The sequence below is a fragment of the Ammospiza nelsoni genome, chromosome 2 (assembly GCF_027579445.1).
Source record: "Ammospiza nelsoni isolate bAmmNel1 chromosome 2, bAmmNel1.pri, whole genome shotgun sequence".
Classification (NCBI taxonomy): domain Eukaryota; kingdom Metazoa; phylum Chordata; class Aves; order Passeriformes; family Passerellidae; genus Ammospiza; species Ammospiza nelsoni.
Window position 1 is genome coordinate 30,154,833 of NC_080634.1, and position 26,996 is coordinate 30,181,828.

Sequence of the window (26,996 nt, forward strand, 5' to 3'; positions counted from 1 at the left end):
TGAATAACACTTAATTGGAAACTTTCCATTTCCCAGACAGCAGAGGAATGGACAGACAGATGTTATTGCCCAACTCACTGGCTACTGAAGTCTCAAGAAAAGCTGGGGGTTTAACCTGGTGTCTTAATTATTTAGTACCACTGCTTGTCTGTCTGACCCTTTACCCTCATCTAAAAGGATCTTTGGACCTTTTAGCCCCTTTCACACAATTTCACACAACTTTCGTAAGGTTTGGTGGCTTTCACAATGACACCCAGGAACAGCCTTGAAGTGTTGTGCCTGAAGCTGCACCTTGAGAGCCATCTGAGCACTACAGGGACCTGTCAGAAGCAAGTACAAGGTACAGGGGTTTAAATTTGCAACAGGGGGTCTTGATACATGTTTAAGTTGACTAAGTCCTTAGTAGAGCTGCAGTGGAAAGAAAAGTTGCAGCACCACCACGACTTTGGAATAGGGTCAGCTTCACACTTAGTGCTACAGGATGCTGCTTTTGGAGGCAAAGGACAAAAACCACACTCTTTTCACTTAAAGACATTCTTTATTCAATCTTTTTTATATACAATATTATTTTTTAATCTGTAAAAAGTACATATGCAGGATTCCAGGTCAGAGGCAGAAGGTTTCCACATCAGAAGATAGACTTTTGCCCTTTTATTATTTTGGAGGAAAAAAAAAATCTGTCAGTTTTAGACAAAGCAAGAATAAAGGCAGAATGCAAATCCAACTTCCACCAAGCAATTAGGATTAAAGGCAACAATTCACTGTAACAGGTCAGGCTGTCTCCTCTGACTTTGGTGGTTCCCAACTTTCCTGGGCAATTACAGAGCAGTTTGTTAGAAGGCGCTGACAGCTGAAGCAGCTCCTGCTTAATATCTCTGCTACAGCTTGCACACACCTTGCAAAAGAGCCTGGGCTTCCTCTGTGTATGGCAACTCAAACTCTTGAGTCAGAAGACTTTTCTCAAGATTCAAGGAGTGAAAGAGGGATGTCTTACTCAGGGTGAACGGATCTCCCAACTACAGTATGAATCAAGAGCTTGCTTTCATTTTTCTCTGGCATCAAGAAGTCTGTTTCTTATTTGTCCCCTTATAAACATGGTCTAGGCTTAGTGGTGTGAATACCAACAGGGCTTTGCTGAGGGGGTGCACCTCTAACCTTAAAGGATGGCATTACAGGGAGTGTGTAATTAATGTCACCTTTCAGAACCCAGGCAATATTCAAATCTTGTAAAATACTGTGAGGGAATGTGTCAGTGTTTGGGAGCTAGAACACAGTGATCCATAAATCTAGAGCTGAAGGAACAGCAAAGGTGTGACTGGCACATGGAACTACTTGCTCTTCCTTCTACTCCAGGGCACTTGCTATTTTCTATACTTTCCTTGAACATTCAGTTTGAAGGACTATATTGTGCAACAAAGTTAACACTCAGAATATCCTTCAAGGGTGCTTTTTATTTAGAGGACAACGCTAAGAATTTGACTTCTTGACTGCGGGACATGCACAGCTCCAGGGTTGTTAATGGAAGCTGCAGAAATCTGGCCTCTTTGAAAAGTCAAGCTCTAATTGCTAGAAAAAAAATTACTGTTGGCAGATCCTGACCAACAGGCAAGTTTGAGGCTTGGATTAGGAAAAGAACGATACATCTTTGTTTTGACTGCATGCAAACAGGAAATAGACAATTTGGGGATTTCCAGGCTCTTGCCCAAATCCAGTGTGCCAAAAATGCACATGATTTTCTGGTTTTTATTTCATTCTGTAAGGGGAGAGGGTATTGTAGAAGTTGTAAAATGGACAGCTACCTAGAGAAAATGAGGATTGTTTTGTTAGAGAGTACAGTGCAAGACTCAGAAACAGCTAGGACTAAAAAGTCATTTTTGTGCTTAAATTTACACTCTTATCTTCAAGAAAGTAAGACAGCAGCAACAGAATGAAATGACAACATTCTACTGTACCTTATGTACCCAGAGGGAAAACAGTCTGAACTTTGGGTTGCACATAATGCCATTTTGCAGATCAGAACCTACTTTTCTGTGAAGGACTCAGAAGGAGGGCACATCACTTCAGTCTGAAGTTTCAGTATCTGTGGTGCCTGGTAATTAAGCATGTACCTCGGCCAGAACCCATAACCTCCAAACTCTGCTTGATCTAGGAAATCTCAGGATGAAATTTATGAAAGACACAGCAATTAGTCCTTAAAATGCATTGTTTTTGATAGACTCTGCACATCATTAGCTTCTGGAGGAAAAGGCCAGTTGGTACTTTAAAGAATGATGGAGAATAAACTGACTGTCATTGGGGTGACTGGGAAACAAGAAACAAGTGTTCTTTATTTGGTTCCTGCTGCTTATCTACACAAAGAAGAAACAGCAGTACTGTACATCTGCTTTGAGAAGAAGACCATCCCATAACATGAAATGGCGCAGTCTTCAATTCAGACATTCTTGTGGCAATAAGTTAACCCACTGGGATTCATGGAGAAGTTTGAAAATTTGAAGGGTTCCTCTTTAATTCACAAGAGGGGGATGGAGGAGGAGAAGCAAGTTTGCTGTTTCTGGGACTCCTTGACATTTCTCTGAACAGACTGGCAGCCATTCTACACCTGCATTTACCAGGAGGAGTACAGGGACAGGTCTATGGGGCAGAAAGTGCTTTTATTATTTTTAAATCTTTCTTTCTTTCTTTCTTAACAGAAAGGTCTGCTTTTCCTCTTTCTTCTATATACCCAGAGACATGTAGGAGAACAAGGCAATCAAGTGCAGTTTTAAACTAATAACAGTTCTCATAGGATCAGAAAAACAATTTGAAAACACAGCATACCTGAACTTGGAAAAATGAAAAATTGCTAGTTCTTCAGTAAGTCACTGAATAATAATTAGAAAAATAAATTAATGTGGGGCCAGTAAGAAGAATCCATTTATTAAGCTACTTCTAATTTTAAATAAACAATTACTGAAATCAGTATTATTTACTATACCAATTACTTTATAAGTTCTCAAATTATTTTTAGGATACGGCTGCAAATTACAGTAACAAAGTAACTGGTATTAAGGTACAAACATTGAGACAAACTTTTCCCAAGCCCCATGTTTTCTTCCTCTTAAACTAAAGTAACTGTCTGGAAAAAAAGCATCTGACAGTATTTTTACTCAAGATCATATGATGATTTCTATGTCTAAGTTAGTGACACAGACAAATGAAGAGTAATTTTGGGGGGAAACTCTACAGTCAGATGTAATATAATATGATAAGGAGCAAAGTTTTTTTTTTAGAAAACTTTATATAAAAACATTTTTGAGGAGGGAAAATAGCACTCACTCCCTTTAAACTGATGCTGTACTGCTGTAGCTCACTGAAGAGTTCTCCCACTTGCTTCAGTACAAAAACATCATCAAGATTTTTTAAAGACTCAACCTGTGCACTAATTAGGAGGGAAACCTGTGGGCTGTTGGTCAGCAAAGGAGCCAGTCACCATGGCAAAAAGGTCTGAGAGCTATATAGGGGAATAAAAAGAATAGTTTGAGCTGTAATTATTCTGAGCAACAGTAAAAGAGATTGAGGAAGACAAAACTGAAAAGATAAAAAATCTGGAAAGATGAAACTTTTTTTAGCAAATAAATGAAGACTGAAAAAGACTCCATTTAAGGGATACTATCCAGCCCAGCCATGATGTACTTGAAAATACCCCATGCATTTAGCAGCATCATAAATTAATAAAAGAAGAGACTCTTCAGTTTCTTTTTCCAGTCACATATGAGAGATGTTAGGCTGCTTCCAAAGATCATGTTGGATTTGTACTGGAGCACCCAGAAGAAAAGCAAGTTTTGTAAAGTAAATCAAAAGCAGTTTTAGGCTTCTGTCAAACACCCATATACCTGCAAAGAAGGTTCTGTGAATAGTATCCAAAGAATGAAACGTAACAAATTGTGTACAAAAATACAGAGCAGCAAGCTCTCACTGCTTAGCTCAAGGGGAGCTTCTTTTAGTTCCATATACTGTATCCTCCTATATAAATCATGAAACAGTTATGCTTATGTTGTCATCTCTTTTTATCTAGCTAAAAGAACCAGGACTAAGAGGAGAATGGTTTTTTCCATGTGACATAATTTGTGAAGAAGGGAAACTTAGGCTCCTTCCTACTCCTGTGATACACTCCAGACTCTGACTGAGCTTGCCAAATGAACTAAGCCCACTCTGCTGACAGTGAACTACAAAGCAAATGCTTACTAATTGTTTTTCTTTTTTGGATATAAGCATTATTTTGAAAAGGGGAAATGAGGAGGCAATATTTTTTGTACTTTAGGTCTAACAGATAAGAGGCTCTGAGAATGGCTGCCAGTCTGGACAGATGCTCCTTAGAAAATTCAGACAGGTACAGAAAGAAATTCAAATCCTGATGCTGCTGGTGCAGTGGTGTTGCTTTGTTCATGCCATCATAAAAATTTTTGAAAAAAAGAAAAAAAGAAAGGAAAAGAAAACCTAGGTATTTGGAACCCACCCAATCTGAAGAGGTGACTGTGTGTTGTTCCTTGCAACAGCAAGCAGCAAGTTCCTTTCCCTGGAAGGGAAAGCCTCCTCTTTCTCATGCTGCTGCATTAATATCATCTGTAGATTCCATGTCTTGCCAGGGTTCAAAGCGTGTGAAGTCTCCGCCTGCAAAAATCACACTGACGTGTTTTGGTCATGTATAAAACAGAACTTTTAACTTATTTATATGTTGAAGAGCTTCATTTCCCATGCCAATACTTGCTTGACTCGGGGGTCTAGGTTTACCAAGTGTCTGTCTGTCTGTCTCCCCTCCTGCTAAAGTCTCAAGTGGTCCATGTAAACAAAACAGAGCTGAAAACAGTCTCTCTTCCTCTTCATAGAGCTGTTTTTATCGATATGCAGGATTTCCTGACAGCGTGGTGTTGGCTAAATGTAAAACAGGCAGCGGATGAGCTTCTGTGTTAAAAACCCAGTTGTCTAATGGTAGAAGATCATCATTGGAGAAAAGCAGATACAAATACCTGGACAACAAGACAGAGATGAAAAACGTGGATATTAAAGCAGAGCACAGGCAGACAGGAGCAACAGACCATCTTCAGGCCTCACAGTTCAGCAACTACAGCTATAAACAAATTACTTGCTTTCAATCTTTGTACAGCACACACACAACCTTCCCTATTATGGCAATCTGAACTCATTTTTATTATGATCAAGCCCTTCAATGAAAAGTTGTTATAATGACAACATTTTAATCTTTCCAAGAAACTTTTGGTTTTTGAGTCTCCATTCAAAGACCTGCAGTGTAAAACAAACATCAAGACCCCAAGCACAAGTATTTGGAGACCAGAAGAGCAGAGAAGTTGTCAAAAAGCTTTTCTTAATGGAGGAAACCCACTTGGAAATTACTAATCCTCTTTAATCCAAGCCAAAGATTTCGTGAAGAAGCTACTAAACCATGGCAGGTATCTGATTTGTCATCACTGTTCTGGAAGCTGGTTCAGCTTCTGGTGAGAGGAAATGGGACAACAGATTGTGCAGAGGTTTTCACAGATGTTGGACATTATAATAAAATGCAGAAGACATAAAGCATGTAACAAAATAAGGATTACTGGACATATGCAGAAAAAAAATATTTGTTGTTCCTTTTTTCTTAATGCACACTTTGAACGCGGCTGTGCTGTAACTCTGTAGGACATACTGGTAGTAGGGATCTGTCAAAGTTTCCTAACACAACAGCTAAAACTCAAATGAATTTCCCGTGTTACAGAACACCTGGCTGTCTGAGTGCAACCACAACAGCGTGGGTGTACAGGATCTCTCACCTCCTGCTTGCTTTCCTGCCATCCAGAAAAAGACAGCTCTTGCTGCACTTGACAAGGAAAGGGTGTCATTCCCATTAGTGGACTCTGTCACATCCAGAATGTGCACACTTGTTCTGCTGCTCCTTTGCTCTCTCTCCATTAGACACTGGGAGTGTCTGCTGCTTTCAGCCCTGTGTCACTGTCTGATCAATTCTTCTGCTGCCTTTATTTGCCGGCTCTATCCACAATCCAGTCAGTGGAGCCTTACTTTTTCTTTCCTTCCTCATCTATTTACTGTTTACAGATAAAAATTTCTTGCAGGGATGATTCAGTTTTGTCACACATATCTTGTTTCCTTCTCCACACTCTTCATTTGTCTTTAAAGCATCAGGCCCTTCCTTTCCTCAATACTTCTGCCTCGCTGTCTCCTGCTGCAGCTCTCCAAGCCCCTTCTCACCACAGCAGCAATATTTAATCTTACTCAAACTCACCTTCCTCATTTGATTCACACTTTTCCTTTGAATAACTTAAGCAACCTATTTCTCCATCTTGGTCCTTCCCACTCAACAGGTACCTTCATGCCAGGTATTGCTCAAATCTCTCAAATTTGCTGTGTATCTCTGATGAATTGAAGTATCCAAGCAGCAACAAAGCATATTTGGGACAGTTACCAAATTTGAATTTGAGAGGAATGAATATGCAGAGATAATCACCAATAGCAGAAAAGACTACAGCAGGTATTGCTTAAGACATATTTTACGCCCCTCTTCTGAGGAACATCTTCATTTTTCTCATGACATCATACCCAACCCTTCTGTCTTTATTTTCATTTGGGCTATCTCATTGTGAAAGCAGTTTCTGGTTTAGGCTTTGCCAATTGCATAGATGTCAAAAACATCTAATATTCAGCTCTTCAATAAACCTTCATTTTGTTCCACAAGCAGGAAATACTCCAAACCAAAAGTCAGTAAAAATTTCTGAGTTCTTTCCTAGAAATGCCACCATCTGCAATGCTTGTACTATAATATATCCAGTTACTGAATGATGCATCAGTGAATTTTCAGATCTCCTTGTGATTATTTAACATGCAGACAGGATTCTGGTGATACATCAAAAGTCAGCCTTGCCACCACACAAGTCCCTCAGGAGCAGATTTCATTCTCTCATTTGGCTTTTATAGGCAGATCAATCATATACCATCAGTTCCTGGAGAGGTACTGTTTCTCTGCCCTGATCTGTTTGAAACTGCTGCCTCTCTCTTTGGGACCACTGCTTTTAGTCTCCAGAAAATGAACTTGAAGGGTAAGTGAAATAAAATTAAAGAAGACAACAGAGGAGGTGGCAGCGGCTGACTTCCTTTTTATAATGGTAACACAAGGCAACAAAGTATTGTGATTACCTAGAGGAATTTGGTAAGGAGCCAGCAGAAGGATAGAATAGCCACACTATCCCCTTAGACACAATGAACTTGGAGTCCCTTTTTCCCAGTGAAACATGCTGTGATGCCTGAATTAGACACAAAACCTGCCATTTTCAGGACCTGCTTTCTGTTCCATTTGGTGCTCCTAATACTTGAAAGCAGTCTTTGTCTCCTTTAGCTACCTGTGGAGCATCTTCTAGAATTTAGATGTGAGTTTTTACAGAAAGATGCAGAAGTGAAAAGTACTTACTTCAAAGTTTCAGCAAGGAAAAAGCTCTGCTGTACATCATCATATGTAGGAGATGAGGAATACACATCCTTGACACCAGAAAAGCCACCACTAACTCGGCAATACTTGTCAATTGCCTGCAAAAAGGAAGGGAAAAGACAGAAAATTTAACTGTAGAACAAGATTTGGAAATTTTAAAGCATCAAGCTTAATCAACAAAGAAGGTGGTTCTTTTTGTGCTGCATTTCTCTGCTGTGAATGTCTTAGTTGAAGGATGCTATGGACATTAACAGATTATGCTGAAAAAAATAGACTGGACACATACAGAAGTCGCATCCTTCCAGCATTATTAATGACACCACATTTGGCAAACTGCTACATGCTAAGAAAGTAGTCTGGGGAAGAACACTTTCTTTCCTGGGTATTTACTGTTGGCTGATATTGATGACATGACAAGGACTCCATACACTTTTTCTCTGAGCTCATGCAGTTCCTCATTGGTGACACTGGGTAGAACATCAGTCAAATCAATGGAATAAGTGCTGTGATGTGCACAGGAAGGTAACAAACATCCCTGGATTTTGGAGCTGGAAGAGTCTGAAGAGTTATAGGAATTTTTTGATTGGTAGCTAGTCATGGAGACTTACTGAAAGTAGAAATAAAATACTGTTCTCATCTTTATGGACTGTTGATTCCATCCTGTAAATTCTTCTAGCTGCTGCTTTCTCCCCTCATCTCCTTCTCTTACCTACGTTATTCTCTGTTTCCTGTTTATACAGCTGAAACTCAAGTCAGCTTGCATGCTGGACTGCAGCAGAGCTCTTTACCTTTAAAGCATGGAGTTTAAATCCATGCACATTCCATGAAGGAAGGGGCCAATGGATTCTTCCCCTCCCCAGCTTCAACACAGTACTGTGAAAAGCACAATGGAAGAGGAGGAGACGGGAAAGAACGCGTTAGTAGCTCAGAGCACCTCTCGCCTACACTTTCATTATTCCACTGGCATGCACGACCTTACAGCACACAAGGATATCAGCCATTAAAACTGGCTCTGAAGAAATGATTCACAGGTTATTTGTGCTTCCCTGCTGCTTTGACTGTGCTTCCTCAGCAGATAGCAACTCTTTTAATAGATTCATGCAGGGACAGAAAAGAATCAGGGATGAAGGAAAATGTTTGTCTCGGGATGTCTGTCATTACCAACAACTGAACACAGCCACCTGTAGCTCAGTCATCTATGATTCAGCCCGATAGCCTTGTGTGAAGCTCCTCTCCACAGGGTGCTTTAGGCCCACATTTCTGTTAATTCTGATTTTTGCTAGTTATACTCAGCAGAAGCTGAGGGGAGTCAAGGCAGGGGAGCAAATAAGTTTTCAATTATGCCCTTTTTATGCAGAGAAAACAGATTCAATCAAAACTAACTCTTCAAGGACCTCAGTATTGCCTTTGCATACTAGAAATACTGGGAGACAAAGAGGAATTTTCCACTGGGCAAATGGACAAAGAATGTCAGCAGATGCTGTCACTGAAATCAGGAGGAAAAGCAAAAAATTGAGCAGGATACCCAGGACAGTAAGTCACAGCAGGTACTACAGCTGACCTCCTCCTAGAACATACCCTGTGGAAATCTCAGACCGTTCACGGACCAAAGAATAATCCAGACTGTACAAAGTTCTTTCAATTTTCCAAAAAGCAAGGTTTTAGAAAAGCAAGAGGAGAGACTGGCAAAAGGATGTTATTGGAATAGCTGTGGCTCTAGAGTCTGAACTTCTGCCAAGAAAGGTACAGTCTTTCTTGGCAAAATCTAATGCTTGCTCTAATTCCTTATCTCAAGCACAGCTTTCTCCAAGTTTGGATGGAAAGGCTCCATTTTTTGTTGGGACTTGAGTCTAAAAGGAGAAAGTGTCTGGATGAATTACTTTCAGATTTGGTTACTGGTGCAGGATAGGGCTACACTGAGAGTGCTCACATGCTGAGAGCTGGGTGGACCAGGTTTTCTCTACAGTGAAGGGAAAGGTGTATGTGACACATCTAACCCATGACAATCTCTTTGTCTGCATGCTCTTGCACAACAAAAGTGATGCTAGCTACCACATGGCAGCCAAACAACAACATCACAACACAAACAACCCCAACATCACTCTCTCCACACAAAATCAAAACACACCCATCAAACAAACCAACAAAAAGGAAAGAAAAAAAATGAATTAATTAGCTTCTGAAGAAATAACGCATATGCTGTTTACAGAACAATTTGCATATTCCTCCCCAGAACTCCTACAGCCACCAGGTAGGTGTTTTATGAATAAACAAGAGCCAAAGCCCTTTTTAGGCAGAAAACGAAGTGCCTGCTCTTGGCACTATCCCCTTTTATAATAATGCAGAACCCGACCTTGTGTCTGCTCTGAAGCATGGCAAGATGGAGGACGAAGCCCCAGTGTTTACAACTCCTGCCAGAATTCCCAGCATACAGCCTGATCAGGACTCTGGTCCACCAGCCAGCAACCCTGATGCTGTGTGCCCCAGCCTGTACAGGAGAAACCTGCTAGCGACTGTGGCAAAATAAAAACAAGGAATACATGGTACCACTGTAAGGACACTATCTCCTTCCTCCAGAAGAATTAAATCCCCAAGCCAGTGTAAGAGACAAAACTTGCTTATTTTGGAAATTGCAGCTAGTGGATAGCACTGAGATCCTCCTCTATGCTGTAGAGGTCTCATATTTGGGTAACTAAGTGCAAAACTGGTGAAGCCAGCAGGCCTACAAGCCTAGAGAGAGAAAATGTATGTTTTTTTTTTTTTTCATGATCAACTTTTTTTTTTTTTCCTTACAGTTACCAAGTAACCTTGTATCTTCAGAAATTTCTCCTTGGGAAGGTAGACTTGTGTTCAGAATAGGCAAAGGATTTGCCCTAGCTGATCAGAGTTCTACATAATACAGGTAGTAGTGAACTGTACAGGAAAAAAGCCTCTGGAAAATTGCTTTTCAGCTATATTTGTCCTTGATTCCAAGATGTGCAGAATTTCAGGACACTGGCTGAAAAACTTGGTGGCACAGACAAGCTGCTTAGATGCCACTTGAAATTCTCAGTGTTCTGTTTTCACACAGACCTCAGAGCACTTGGTGCACTGGCATCTGCTGTGCCACCCAGATACACTTTCACTCCAGAGCTGAAGACCAGTCTCCCTGTAAAAACAATGCTTAATTTATTGCACCAGAGAATACAGGGAAGCTTCAAGATGACTGGAAGGGTATTAAGGTAATATTGCTACTATTATGAGGCATTGGCAGACTGAATAATTATAGGACAGCATACCTAATGTTAGTTCCAGTCAATTACAGAGACACATGGATACATATATATATATATATATATATATATATATATATATATATATATATGTATGTATATAAAATTAGAGGATAACTGACACCAATCAGCATGGTTTTATAGAAAACTATTTTGGTTACAAGCTTGATTTCATTCTTTGAGAGCTACAAATTTGACAAATAAAGGTAACTGCAAAGATGCAATAAACTTAAAAGCTTCTAAGGCAATCACCACAGTATTTAAGATGTTATGAGAAGACAAGGCAGCACTATACCATATCAATATAATTCAATTTAAAATTGACTGACAGCGCTATAAGAAAGAACTGGCAATGCAAAATCACCACAAAATAGAGCTGCTTCTCACAGAGATCCACAAGGAGCAGTCTGAAGTTTTATCAATCACTGCAACACTGCTGCTGGCTACAATGACATATGTAAATAACAGCAGACAGTGTAATCTGCTGGTAACTGGGTGCCAAACAAAATGAGTTTCATAAAACCAGGCACATAATCCTAAATCTAGTCATCAAGACTGTGTAACTGCAGACCCAGGCTAGCCTGGAAGGTAGAGACAACCTTTGGAATGCAGAGACACTTCAAAGACTTCCATGGCCATGTAAGATAGTTCAGTCTGAATTCCTGCTAGGACATTGCTTATTATAATCTATGAAAATTCTTTGGAAAGAAAACATGGGGGAAAGGACATTTAAAAATGGCATAGGAAGTCACAGGAAAACCCAGTGATTGAGAGCTGAAACTAGGCAAGTTCAAGTGGGAAATAAAACATGGTTTTTTTTAACAGCAAGAACAAATAAATAATGGAGCAAGCTACAAGAAGTAGTGGGTTCTCTACTTTCCTTTATTCAAATACAGAATAGAACAGGAGAATATTCAGCAGTATACTCCTGCCAAATACATGTGTCTTGACTCAAAAGTGACAAAAAATGAAATTTCAGTGCCGATAACATACAGGGAGGTCAACATGAACCTAAGTTCTTTGGAAATAAAATTTGATATGCTTCTAGATTGGACCCCAGCTCCCTCTTTCTCTGAGGGTGTTTTTTGTGGCATATGCAACTTTTCTTGACTGTGCCAACAACATGCCCATGAAAACTGTGCCAGTTTCTTCACCAGCTGTCATACTCACAGCTTCTAACCCACGAAACTGTGAAACCATATTTCTTTTACCTCCAACTTGTCTGGCTCTTTTCTGTCTACTCCTCTCTAAGTAGAATCACAGAATGGCTTGGGTTGGAAAGGACCTCAAAGATCATCTAGTTCCAACCTCAGTGTCATGGGTACAGATGTCACTCACTGGAACAGGATGCTCAAGGCTCCATCCAACCTGACCTTGAACACTTACATCCACAGCTTCTCTGGGCAACCTGTTCCACTGCCTCACCATGCTCTCAGTAAAGACTTTCTTTCTAACATCTAATATAAATCTGTCCTCTTTCAGTTTAAAACCATTGCCTTTTGTCCTGTCATTATCTGCCCACATAAAAACACCATCTCGCTTCTTTTAATAAGCCCTTTTTAGGTACTAGAAGGCTGCAATGAGGTCTCCCTGGAGCCTTCCCCTCCCCAGGCTGAACAACCCCAGCTCTCTCAGCCTTTGTAGGAGAGGTGCTCCCACCCTTGGATCATATTTCTGTCCCTTCCTGGAACCTGCTCTAAAAGGTCCACGTCGTTCTTGTGCTGAGGACCCCAGATCTGGGTGCAGCTGAGGTCTCATGAGGACAGAGAGCTATGGGTCTTTCCACTCCATCTTAGTATCAACCCTCAGTTTGCCTGAACTTAGCCTGAGCTTCAGGTCTTGGCTATTTATTTTCACTGTTAACAGAAGCTCTGACGAACTCAGCAGCCTCTCTCTGGTGCAGTCCTATTTAGTGAGATACACAAGTCCACAACTCTTAATTGAGCCCTTCATTCACACAGCTCAGATTAGTAATTGGCTTTACATGCCTATTGTGAAATGGTGGCTCTTACTGCTTTCAAATAATTAGCCTGAAAAGGATTTTAGTAATTTTCTGTATTTACCCTGAGTATCCTCCATGCATATTTCTGCAATACTTCAGCCAGCCCCCCAGCACACCATCATCCAATTTGACTGGCCCAATACAATTGAGATGAATGCTGTCTCTAGTGCTAAGTACAGTATTAGGGACAATTAGCCTTTTTTCATCAGGAAAGAGATAGAGACCCTGTCACAGGGATTTATGATCACTGAGGGAATGTAAGATTGAACTTCCTGTTTTTTCCCCCAGAGACACTGGATTTGGAGAGATGCAAAAGAACAGGCCTTGGACAAAGCATAGGATTTGTACTAAAGTGCATAAGTTTTGTCAAAAAATATAGATAATAAATCCAAGTATGCTTCAGAGGTTGGAAGGCAAAAGGAAGACAAATTCAGACAGTGTTGTACAACAGCAGTAAGCCAACTGCTCTGCGTGTCACACCAGCTTCTTCTCTATTTATAAATGATGGAATAAACACAGCCAGGGCAATGTGTGATAGGGAAGAAGAAAAAGTAGTGAGTAGGTGTGAGGAATAAACACAAGAACTTATTATCTATATGCAGTGAACAGAAAATCCTGGGGAGCAAAAAGCTTCAAGCTTCTGTGTCAGTACGATTGTGGGGTAGGAAAATTCCTAATTGTGGGAAGGAGGGGTTTGCAAAATTATTTATGAAGAAGTCAAAAATAATTTATGGCTAAGTTAGATAAAGAAATCTTGTATCAAGGAAACAACAAGCAGAAGAAGGCAGTCTGTAAGGATAGAGGCAATTAAGCACAGGGGCTGCTTGATTTACAACTTCAATGGAGGTTGACAGAAGGATAAAATAAAATCCTACCCCGCACACAGAGAAAACTGGAGGCAGGGGAGGAGGAAGGGAGGGTTTGTTTTGAAAGCATTAATGAGAACCAAGATAATGAAAGCAAATGGAGAAAACTGAGCAAAATGCAATTAAAATACATGCTTTGCAGTGTGCTTAAGAGACTGATCCTGGCTTGAAAATCTTTACATCTGTAAATTTTTTAACCTATTACAAAGGACCCCACACCTCAGCTTGGATCATCCAGCCATAGCTTCTGAAAGGAGCTTGGTTAGATCAGCAAGAATTTGTAGTATCTACACAGGCAAGGAGACAATGTTTTGGAGACAGCAGCAATGCATTCTGGAATACAAATGTGGAACCTGTCTCCAGAATAACATAATTCTTGTTGGAACAAAACAGGCTAAAAGGCAAAACCACACTAATACATAACTGTAAAATACCTGGCCTCTTCTAGGTGTTGCAGCTGCGCTGAGGAATGGATAGTAATGAGCTTGGCTAAATATTCTGAATACAGGCATCTCAACAGATCTCTTCCCACCTTTTCTTGATCTCTTGCTTCTGGAGCAAAACTGGTTTTCAGCCACAGAATAAACTTATCCAGTCTCCTGGTTTTGTCTCTTCCTTTGCTTTTCTCTCATCTCCTCTGGATGTAGTCAAAATATTTCATTACTGTCTTGTTATCTTTAATGTTTATTCTCATCTTTGAAACTGGCTTTGAGCTGTTTCCAAATACTGCTGGAGCAATTCAGAGAAGCAGAGAAACTCTTGGGGGCTGCACACTACTGACAACAGTAGGAGTCATGACTAAGGAGTTCTGTTTCCATGCCTGAACTCATGGGCTGTGTAATGCTGAATGCACCTCTCACCTGAGCATCTGACTCAGCAAATGCAAAACAGCAATAACTGTGTGCACCCTCATATGTACCCCGGTTTGCAGCAAACTGTGAAAATCAATTACCACTCCAAGTGTTTCATTACCATGAGACTGAAGTGGCTTCAAAGGGGAAATACACAAAATTAATTAGTGACAGATGATTAACAGAGTTACCTGTGCTGCCTCCCAGCCCCACTGCCTGTACTTGGGATCGTGGGTGAACCTCCACATATACCAGTAGGTCTCAATCACCTCTGGCCTTAGGATGTAATACTTCTCGTTCTGCCGTACTGCCACTGCCTCCACGCCACCATCAAATTTGAATGCTTCTGGGCCCAGCTTTAGTGCTGCAGAGAAAACAAACAACAACAACAAAAAAGTAAAGGTAAGAAAAAATTTGTTCCATACCAATCTTTGCAGGAAGGATGGGTAGGAGACTGCTTTATCCCAAGCTTGTGTGGAAAAAAAACCAGAACCTTTAAGCAGTCTCATAAATATTTCTTACTTTAGAGGCCTATAATTTTTCTTATGAATAATTTATCTAATTCCTTTGAGAAAACTACCTATTTTGACAGGACTACAGTAATCCTCTTGAAAACTAATGGAACACTAAGAATATAAACACACTAACACATTCAATTATAGGATAAAATTGAAGGGACCAACATCAGTTCCTTACAAGAAAAAAGAAAAAAAGGGTCAACACAGGTTTTGATGTCATTTGATCCCACCTAGAACAGTAGGAAAAGATCTTGGAACTAAACCAAGTAGTATCATACCAAATAACCTGTATCATTATCCAAACTGTTGGTTTAAGGATGTGCTGTCAGGTCACTGTAACTGATGTGCTGTGATCTTCCAGTAAAGGGTTTACAACTGGGCAGCGAAGTCTTAAGTACACCAGAAAATAAATCTCTGAAATAAGAGATTCACTTATTGTTAAAGCCCTTAAAGGAACCTGTAAGGGCCCTGTGTCAGCACCTGGAAGACTACTCATATAAGAACAACACACCTGTAAAACATCTGTCTATAATAAGAAGTTACACATATTTTGTATTAAACAGCTGAACATTGGTCCTCAAATTTAACATTACTAATGCACTCTTATTACTGCACTGCACCATTTGTTTTGGCAGAGACTTTTTAAGGTGCTGAACTCTGAAGCTGCACTCAAGCTTTAAAAATTATCAAAGCAATTAATCGTGTAATTCCTATGGGCTAGAGATTCAAATTAACCAAGGTTTCATGGGTCTGAAAGGGGAACCTTAGAATGCTATAATGAAAAATACAAGCAACTCTCAGTGCAGCCCCAGCAGAAAATCTCCAGAAGTTCCTTAATCTTTTTGTTTCAAGGGACTATGGCTCTGCATGCCAAAAGAAAAAGCATCACACTGCTTCAGCCACATGAATGGTATGGGAAACTCCATCAAGAAATTTTTATTGCACTTCTTTCAAAATGGGACACTTTACCAGTTTCACTTAAAAAATTATATAAATCTCACTATAAAATAGAGGAGATTAGATACAGAGTTCTACCAATCCAAAATTCTGAGTATAAGAATGGTTATCTTGGACCAGATGGAATTCTGTCTGCTCCAGTATCACATAAACAATTGCCAAGATCAGACATTGATGGGGAAGTGGAAGCACCCATCAAGTATATGAGATACCTTTTTCCATCTTTTCTACCAGCCTCTACTGTTTTTGAGCTCAAGACTTCTCCCAAACTAGACATATTTTTTTTAGGTGATCAGTAATTCTTAATAAATTTATTTCCCAAGTATTCATCTGGTGCTTCCTTAAATCTGTGTAAGCCTTGAGCATCCAAAACAACCTCTGCTAAGGGGTTCCACACCTTTAATACCTATTTGAACCACTCTCCAATCCCTATGTGATTTTGCAAATCTGATGAATCCTACCTAGAAGGTCCCTTTTCTACCCCGAATAATATTATTCAATTCAGTTGTGCCTTGAATAGAAACTGTTCCATGCCTCTAGTTAATCTTCTTGCCCTTCTCTGCAATTCTTCCAGTTCTACTATATCCTTTGTTAAATGAGAGGACCAGCAAATACAGGGAAAAAAGGTGCAGGTGAGATTAATACAGTGACATAATGACATTTTCTATTTTTCTCTTTCTCATTTTGTTTTTCCTGAGTGCTACTGAGTTGACATTTTCATAATCTCAAAAGCAATTTCCTGAATTGCAACGGTCAGTTAGCACTCATCATTTAATATGTAAGGTTAGAAATAATTTTTTCAGAGGTGCCTCACTTTACAATTAACTACACTGGATTTAATTTAGCAATTTATTATGCAGTTACTCAACCTCATAAGGTCCTTATGTAGTGTTTTTTTTTGTTGTTATCAGCACACTTAGTTTACTGTTCCTGCCCTTTTCTGATAATTTATGTATATGTGTGCTTTATTTATAGATAATACATACTAAAATATGAAATGCAAATATATTACACACTTACAATGTATATAAATACAGTATACATTTTATACACCTATACACACACATATATATATATATCAAATATATCAGAGTAGTGCTGGTTAACCAGCATTTATCCACTGCAAGAGTAGACTATTTACCTCTATCCTCTTTTCTATATTATGCCCATTTTCTTCCTCCATGCAGGTACTTGCTGCTTAAATTGTAATCATTTTATGTCCCTAATGGGCCTTAGTAAAACACTTGTTAAAAAGCCTTTTGGAATCAGGGAATCACAGCTATGTTAGTCTTATCCACCAAAGAAGCTGGATTTCAGACACTTCTGGTGATCCACCACCTACAGAAACTGTGATGTCTTGTCTTGCTTTGTAGCCTGCTCGTGCATTAAATCCTTAATTATCTACTCACACCTACTCCTAATGCTATTGAGCACTACAAGAAATTAAACCACCCAAGGATGGGTGACCTCTGCATGTTGTGATGATTTCACCAAATACTTATCTGAAATCAAGGATGCAAAATTGATAGCTGACTAAAGAAAATAAGCTATTATGGACACAGTATCTTTCAGGGGCCATTCTTCTAAGCCAAGAACCATCTAAGGCCATTTTACAATGCTATAGTGGTCACAGAATAATCCAAATATTTTCATATTAATAGCACTGATAGACTATAGTCTAGGCAGTGAGACTAGATGAGAAACAATTTTATACCAGTGCAAAGCTGAACAACCACCATTAAAAAAAAAATTTAACTGACGTAAAGTTGACTTCAATGAGAGCTGTATTTAGCACTGCCAACAAAAGGGCAAATCTTTGTACTTTTAAATAAATATTTCTAATTCCGTAAGTATTTTTGAAAATATTGTTGTCTGTTTTGTATGTTTCTTTAAGACTACAATCAATCTAACAATAAATTTCTGAAAGTAAGAAAGGATTCACAGTTATAATAATACATGCTAGGCTCTAATTCATACAAAATTGGAGGAACAGAACATCCAAGACACTTCTCTTTGAGACTCTGAACTATTCCATCAACACATTGCTATTTCATACGTCTCACAAAAACATGTTATTATTCTCATTTCCTCAGCCTTGCCTGTTTAGCTGCTTAGTGAAAGTCTTGGGTCAGAGATAGCATCTACTCATACCCTTGCATATGTCTCAGCTGAAATCTTAGTCATCTGGCTTATTCTGCACTAGAATTGTCACACATAAAAAACAGCTAAAGCTGTACTGCGATTCTGAGGACAGCTCTTGTCAAGAAACTTTAAAGAAGTGCAAAAAATTTCATCCTAAAATAAGCTCTCTGTAGTCAGTCAATACTTTACACACTATCAGCTAATGGCTAGGAAAATTCTTATGCATAAGGGATGGTAGAGTGTACTAAAAATACTGTGTGCTATAGATCAGCACACAAATGCCATCTATACAGATAATTTTGCTTATTTATCTAACCTCTACAATACTTATGAAAGCTGATTATTCAGATTGATTTGTTAGTGATCTTTCCATTCCTTTGATTTCATTGAACTTGTTTTTTGTTGCCATCTCCAGATTTCGCATTGCCAATTATTTTATGCCTGTGCCATGTTTCTCAGTGGTTCACATTAAGCATGAAAAACAAAGAACTAATCGCCAGAAACCAGAACACCTCAAGATGTGCAGTACTCACATAAGCTTCAACATCAAGAAACCTTGTGCCATGAGCACAGGAAGCTGTATTTCTGTAGCCTTACCAGTGCCCACTGACAGCATTGTGATTTCTTCTGCTGGTAAATGAGCACACCAATCAGAATATGCCTCCTATCTTTGTTTTTCTCAATCTTCTCTTCAAACCGAGAGCACACAGGACCACAGGAAAATCCTGAAATCTCCTGTCACAGGATGGGAGATTTAGGATGGCTGCAGCATTAATATATTGATAATTCATGGTACAAAAAAAATAGTAGAGTTGGTAGGAAACAGAGGTATGTGTAGACTGCACATCACAAGACTATTCTGGTTACAGTTAAGTTTTCTCATTGAGCATCAATAATCCTTTTCAAATCCTTTCTAAGGGTGCCACATGCATTAACAATTTCCTGAAGAGGGGAAGAGCCTTGGAGGGGGCTCTCATGCTGCCATGCCAAATAGATCCTGGAAACACAGATCCCTTGCTCAGAGGCAGACCAGAACGACGACTGCACCCCTTGCCTTCACCTTCCAAAATCCACCAGCCTCCTCCAGCTGCTGAATTAGAAAGACATCCTTTGAGCAGTGCTACAGACTGATCCTCAGCTCAAGCAGAATCTACACGGATTTTCACAGAGCCATGACAAGGGCCCAAGCTTCTCACAACATACCTAGTCACTCCTCCAGCATCTTAGTCTGGAGTCTAAAGTCTTCTCTCAGGTATTCCTGGGGAACATTGACAGGTGACAGATTATCAGTGGGACTACATCTCTGCATAAACTTCTTGATTACATGGCAGTGATGCCAGCTGCCACTGGGACATAATCCCCAAGAAAACACATTAGGAATAGTTTCAAGGACTTTCCAGCTTCCCTGTACCAGTCAGCACTAAAATAACCAGCTTTCTGAAATATCAGGTTGTTTTTTCTAACAGACTTTCAAACCTCCAATATGTGCAACAGGTTGATGATAGTTGTCAATATAATGCCCTCATTTTCCAGAAATGCTTTTCTTCTGTGAAATTTTGTTTCAATTTTTCTTAGAGAGAGACTTAAGCTCAGCTATGGAAATTTAGGTTGCTTCATAAAGTAGTATTTTCATACTGAAGTATTACATCACCATTACTGTAGTTTATTACAAGCAGCTGTGGGATGACACAGGAAAGGGCAGCTCTGCTGGTTTATCTAAAGAAAGAGCTGCCTAACCCCTGCCTGCAGTCTCTGCATCCTTCTCCCTCCTCTGGGCATGCCCAATGGGGCAAGCTCTCCCATGTCCATAGGAGAAAAATCAGGAAATCCCCTTTGCCTGCTGAACCATAAACCTATTAGCTGAACCAGGATGTCTGCCTGCCCTCTTAAAGATGCTTTTTCTGCCATCAGTTCTGCCATTAAAGTGTACCATTATGCTCAAATCCTGCTGTTGAAACATAACAAAAAAGTTGACATTTTGCATATATAAGTTCTCAATATCCTTTGAAAAATCAGGCCAGAAAATTAAAACCAAAACATCCAAACACAAACAATCCACATTCCTGGGACTGCATGACTGAACAAAAGAGAACAAGAGCATTGCAAATTTATAGCTGTCTGTACAGCTTTCAGTCTTTCTTGCTCATGTGTTCTTATACAGTCATTAAATATGTAATCAAAACTTTTATCTCCCCCATCTTTTGACTTATTTAGGGTACAGAATAAACATCTGAAGGAATAAAATTAGGTCTGCTCAAACAACTGTGAATTTAACATTGCTTATTTTTAAATGTCAAATTAAACATTTAAATGCAATTTTTCAGAATGCAACAATAGCTGCTATGTCCTACCTTTTCTTCTTCAGCATACTCATATTTTTTCTTTTCCTTTTTTTAAAACTGTTGCTTACGCAAATAAAATTATCACTTCTGTGACTGAATTATTTAGAAAGACAGGCAACTATACAATGATACGATGTAATCCTGTGGATAAATACATGAATTCTCATCTTAAAACTGCTTAAGTTATAGTTACCATTATTTCTACTGGGAAGGTATTTCAGAAACTCACTTCTCTGATAGCTATGCAAAACCATTTCCAATCTCCAACCTACATTTATGCACAGCGAGCTTAAAAATTTTGCTCTCATTACAACTGTGTTCTTTTATATCCTAAAATAACTATTTCTCTTCAGTGTTTACCCCTTGAGATGGCAATAAATTTGTTCCTTTCTTCGGTATTATTTTTCTAGCCTGAGCAGGCCAATCTCTCATATTTTCCCCACTGTAAGATAAAAGCTCTGTCACTCTATTCATTCTCTTGGTCCTTCTCTGCATTTGTTCTGCTTGAAATTCAGATTTATACAGAGTATTCAGGGTGACAAATTACACATGTCTTCTAAGGCAGTCTTAATATTATCTAATCTCTGCTGAAAATTCTTCATCTGATACAGACCAGGACATTTTTCAACTCCCACTTCAGACAAAGAGCTCCTGACTTTTTCTGGCAAACTTCTTATTTCTGATAGTCCAGTTCTCAAGATGTCCCTGATTACTATTCTGAGACTCTTCCATTTTAATTATGTTCTACAACTATATGGCCACCCTAAGCATACTCAGTACACTTCAAGCATCAAGGTCACTATAAAATAATCCTGGTCCAAAAGACTGACCTTGAGAAGCTTCCAGCCCAACAAAGTTTGATGCTGCCTCCTCACTAGTCAGGCCTTTGGCCTTCTCACAGTCTGCAGAATACTCTTCATCCTCTCTTGTTTAATTGTTCTTATTCAGAATGGACTATTACTAAAACCAGTAAAAAGTCTATTTACAATTTTTACCCTCTACTTAACTGTAAGAACAGTATATATGAAAGAAAATCTTCCCTATATATCTGTGAGGACAAGAGGTCACATAAATTCCTTCCTCACCATACCCAGATAACCCATCTTAGCTGACTGATCCAAAAATGAGGACAAACATGCATGAAGGAACCATAAAATCTGGGTTTAGATTTACTCACCATGATGAAGAGCAGAAGTAAATACACAGATGTTAAAAATTCATATTGGTATAAAACCAGTGCATGTTAGACAGAGTCCAAACAAATCCTAACAATAATTACAAGAGTTACTGTATTCCAACTATTGAAATAATTAGATTAACAATAGGTCTTACTTGTCCTGTCATACGACTCATGACACGTATGTGCAATTTCAGCTCCGAGCTGCAAATAATGTCCAGCTTTATCATCTCTGGAACCATCTGCTCCAAGGGCAAACATTCCACCTGCAAAACAGGTCAAATGGCCCATCTTTCTTTCAAGATGCCCGTTCTTCCACTCCCCAATGAAGGTCAGTCCTCCATTGGACTTTCTGATGAGATGTTTTTCTATGGCCTACAAAGAGATTAAGAGAACATTCAAATGCTGTTCACATGCAAGCTTTACTTATTAACTTTCCTTTAGCAAGCAAAGTCTGGCTTTCAAAACAAAAATAATTTTCTTTTTTCAAATTCACTTCTGAGCACCACAGGAACAGACAGCTCTAAGAATATAATTTCAAAGCACAAAAAAAACCCTTAACTGCTAAAAATGCTAATGACATCTAACATATGAAAATCACAACAGAGACAATACAGGGCTTTTACTTGAGAATTCAACACTTATTTTATGGCTCAAACAGTATTTGTCAAACTGGTAACTCTGGGAAGTACCGGAGCTCTGTGCACTCTGTGAGTACTCAAAAAACATAACCATGTTGGAAATTTTTGGTCAGCAATGTATGCAGTCATCCTGTCTTTAATAGGAAGTGGCAGGAATGCTCCAGCCACCTTCTAACTTCTCCATAGCAGCTTTCTGATTGCACATTCTCAAATGATAGGTGTTGCAGCAGCTGATCACAAAAAACCCTTTATTTTATATGTGAGGCAATTGCTGCTTTCTTTTTACATTTGTACCTAACATGCCATTGCTTGTGACTTAAAAATGGTATCCTTCTCTTAGAAGAGCAGCTGACTTAACTTCCCAAAGTTTGCAAACTACATGGAACAACATTTGCTTAAGCCTCTTTCAGAGAGGATCACAATTCCCACCAACCTACTTCAGTATTTACTATGTCTAGCATTAGACAGTGAAAAAGTAATGAAAGAGAAGTGCTGGTCTGCATTGCTGTTGGGTTAATTCCTTCACTAATACCACTGATAGATCTGAGGCTTGTGCTCATGGCAGGATCCAGAGAGAAGAAGGCAGAAGTAACTGACAGAGTAGAAACCAGTAAGTCTCTGTCAGCTGCCAGGGTGCCTGTCTAACCATCAGGCAAATTGGTATTGACGACTGCCTTCTGCTGCTAAGGAGCCTGATGTGGTTAACTCTACAGGCCTCATTTGGGCTGAAAGTACTGGTACAGGAAGTATTGGACCTGCTGAAAACTGCCATTGGAAAGGATATCAAGATCTGGAGCATTAACTCTGTTGATTCCATTATTCTAGACTGTGACAAAACTGATGTTTTTCGACCATATGGTACATAAAAGTTGAGCACTCTTTGAAGGAAAGCCACTTTAACTGTGAAGAGCAAAAAGGCACTAAAGCGTATGGATTATTTATTTCCTAGAGGAAAGCATTTTTTTCCAAATGCTAAATGACATCCCCTTTTGAATTATATTTTCCCATAACTTCATAACTGTTGAGGAGCAAATGGTTGCAGAAGCATTTCCAGTGGGACAAAATTACTGTGGCTAGCACCAGGACAGCCAACAAGGGCCAAATTTATATATTTCTCCACAAGCTACACTTCTACTCTGGATTTGCTTTCATAGTTTGACTGAAGAGGATGTTCTAGGTGCAACATGCTCCTTTTCTGAGCAGAAAACACATCTTCTGAAATTGGAAATAACTGCCTGGTAGAAGGGGTAGTTTTTGAAATCTGAAAATCAAGTCCTATCAGCTACTTAATAACTAGGTTAGGTTCTGAGAGTCACAAAGGAGGCATCTCAAGAACATAAATGCAACTCTCTCAAAATACTTTATCATTCAACAACCTGCTGCCTGCCAACTGCAAAAAAATGGCAATTGGTATTTACAGTAATTAACAAGGGACAGCTGGGCATTGCTGGGAGCACTGCCCAGGGGTGCAGGTTGGGATAGGTGCGGCATTTGTACCCTCAGCTGGATGGCTGAGGCCACAGAGCACTCCAACAGGAACTGCAAAGCAGTGGCATCCAGCTGGACTACAAGGAGTATACACATACCAGAGTGGATGTGTACACCTCAACTCCCAAAGAGAAGATTTAGTTCACATCACCTAAGAGATTAACTAATGGAAGGAGCTTCCTTAGTCTGAGCAATGCCTGAGCAACAGGGGTGGTTGAGGCCACTTGGTTTGTTCAGCCTAGAGAAGAAACTGAGGGGAGACCTCACTGCAGCCTTCAACATCCTCACGAGGGGCAGTGGAGGGAAAGGCACTGATCTCTTCACTCTTGAGACCAGTGACAGTAGGCATGGGGACAGCCTGAAGTTGTGTCAGGGGAGGTTTAGGTTGGATAGCAAGAAAAGGTTCTTCACCCAGAGGGTGGTTGGGCATTGGAACAGGCTGCCCAGGGCAGTGGTCATAGCACCAAACCTGACAGAGTTCAGGAAGTGTTTTAACAACATTCAGGCAGATGATGTGATTCTTGGGGTGCAGGGCCTCCTGTGCAGGGCCAGGCGCTGGACTCAATGATTCCTGAGGGTCCCCTGCTATTCAAGGTACTCTGTCATTCTATGCAAAACCTGAATGTTCCCTGAAGTTCACATGCTTTTCATGACTACAAAAAATAGCATTTTCTGAGCTGTCTTGCAGCAGTACTTGCTACGTTGTGACAGTCAAGCACACGGCCAAATCCTTCTTTTAGCTACCTAATGCTGTGCAGTAAGAAAGAGTGAGGATCAAATTTGTGAGCCTAACAGATTAGGCTACTCAAGGCAGCAGATCAAAAAGAAGCTTACCTATCCTCCACCTGATGTGAAAAGGAAAAAAAGACACTTGAAACCAGACTAGCTGGAAGGCCCACATGATGATGTTGAAAGCAAATTCAAGAGGCCCATCCTCAATTTTTATCATCACAAAAAATTCCCAACACGTTTCACAATTTCAGCTTTTATCACAGCTGTGAATTTCCATACTAGGAGATAGCAATGAAGTGTCCTTTACAGTGGAAGATTGCACCCATTTTATACAGAGGGGTTATGGATATACAAATTGTTTGGATTCATGTTAGAAGTATGTGGTGACCTGGATAAGACTTCATATGCCATGGATCGGAAACCATGACATCTGAAGAACAGATGCTGCATTTTTCTTCTCTGTGATAGTTCCAAGGAATGAGATATCACTGTCTACTGTAAGACTTAGGAGTGAGGTTATGTTGTCCATCTTCCACTCACATTGCTGTAATAAGGGAATGAAGTGTGGCTGGACAGACACATTCTTTTAGACTGGTGGGTGCTGAGAACATTTCCAACTCTGTGCTGTGAGTGGGAGGAATGCATGCTACACCTTTCCCCTTCTGCTTGCACAAATGATGCAAACAGCTTCTGCTCCACATTTTGAAAAACAAAGAATAAGAAGTGTTAGCTATGGAGGAAGACCTATATTATAGGCAAAAACAAAAGAATGGTAAGGGAATGGCCTCTTAAAAAAATTATAATAAAAATTCCAATTGCAGTTACACAAAGCGAATCCTACTTAATGACTCTTTTCCTATGTCCTTCAACATCAAGTAGGACCTGGGAGAGAGACAAACCCTGAAACAGCACATAAATTCCACAGCACATAAATCAGTACAATTCATGCAGACTCAAATGTAGAGGGTGGGTGAGAAAAAACAGAAGGAATTCTCTGATACTTGGACTGCAGGACATATCACACATGAATAAGAAGCAGCTTGGCTTTTCCTCCCTCCTATCCACAGTGTGTTTTCACCTGGTCCCAAATTTGCTTTGCTCTGTCTCCATTCAGAGATGTGCCCATATAAAATGTTTGCAAGATGATTTACAGTGAAGAGGATGAACAGGAGAGTTTATTTCCTCTAATTTTGAAGTGTTCAGAGTTTAAGAATTAGAGTAAAATATTTCAACAGTAACCACAATGGAAGCTAAATATCAACTGCTAAAAATCTCTAAACCCACAGGCCCCCATACACTGTATTTTAACCTATTAAAAATACACGAGTAATTTATGAACCAGTAATATAGATTTTAACAAACCCTGGAAAGCTAAGGAAGTTCAAAAGGACTGGGAAACAGCCAATGCTTGATCAGTAGTTTAAAAAGTTAATAAAACAATTATATAAAATGAATGATGTGGTTTCAAAAATAAATGTTTGATTGATATGTGTATGCTGATACTAGAAATATTAGAGATTTCAAAAATTTCTTGGCATTTTACAAAATATTAGTCCTAAACAAGTAAAGAAAAAAAAAAAAATCCTTATCCCATGAAGATTCTGCATAGCTACTTTATTCAACACCAGACAGTATTTCTAACAATGATCTCCAAGAAAAATGCTAGAAAAAAAATTGCAGATGACACAAAAATTGATGTAACTATAGATAATGATAAAGGAAAAGTCAGTTCTGTAAAATCACTGAGAGCAGGTGACAAAACAGGTTTTGCCTGAACAATGTGTTGCAATAGAGATAAGTGTAAGGTCAAACACTGAGGAATCAGGAATGTAAATCACAGTGGTAGGAAAGCAGTAAATCGAAAAGATTATAACCAGCTTCAGAATAAAGCAACTGGAAAGTGGATGATGGTGTGAGGCAAAGGTTAAGAGTACAAGCAGAGCTTCTGGCTGGATGAAGAGGATAAAATCAAGAAGGAATCAGTTAGAAGAAGAATCACATTAGAAGAACATTGCTGTCTCCATATTGAAGATACTGGGAAATACATAGAAAAAAGCTTAAGAAATAATTCAAAATCTGTTTTATCTTGTGAGACGCAGAAAAAAAAAAAAAAAGGCACTTTTCCTTCAGGAGAGAATTTCTATTGTACATTTGATAGTAACCAACTATATGGTGCAGATAACCCTTTAAAACAATGTAGAGAAGGGAAAAGTCAAAGCAGCTGGAAGTCAAATGTAATCAAATTCAGGTCAGGAGTAAGACATATTACAGCTTCAAAACAATTTTGTACTAGAATTTTCACTATATATCTTGTAAAATGTGAATTTTGATAATTCCAAGAATAGGTCTTTTGCTTTAGAAGACCGACCACACTAAAACTAAGCTGTAAAAACTTACATTGAAAGCAACAGGGCATGCACAGAGCCTGGAACACATCAGGCACCAGCCACACATCAGCACTGGGACAAGGCTACACAGCCCCTGCTGCTGCTGGTACCACAGCTCACTCAGACCAGCTCAGTTACTCTTTATGT

At 39.4% G+C, this 26,996-nt stretch overlaps 1 protein-coding gene across 1 annotated transcript in view; it reads right to left on the reverse strand.

The window, feature by feature from the left end:
* Nucleotides 1-518: 518 nt before the first annotated feature.
* The window catches only part of MAN1A2 (mannosidase alpha class 1A member 2), a 132,790-nt gene continuing 106,312 nt past the window's right edge, over nucleotides 519-26,996 (reverse strand). Inside the window, exons 10-13 of the mRNA XM_059466123.1 lie at nucleotides 21,757-21,976; nucleotides 14,657-14,829; nucleotides 7,457-7,572; nucleotides 519-5,006 (exon numbers count right to left, since the gene is read on the reverse strand). Coding sequence (XP_059322106.1) covers nucleotides 4,874-5,006; nucleotides 7,457-7,572; nucleotides 14,657-14,829; nucleotides 21,757-21,976 — 642 coding nt within the window. The 3' untranslated portion in view covers nucleotides 519-4,873. The remainder of the gene's footprint in view (nucleotides 5,007-7,456; nucleotides 7,573-14,656; nucleotides 14,830-21,756; nucleotides 21,977-26,996) is intronic.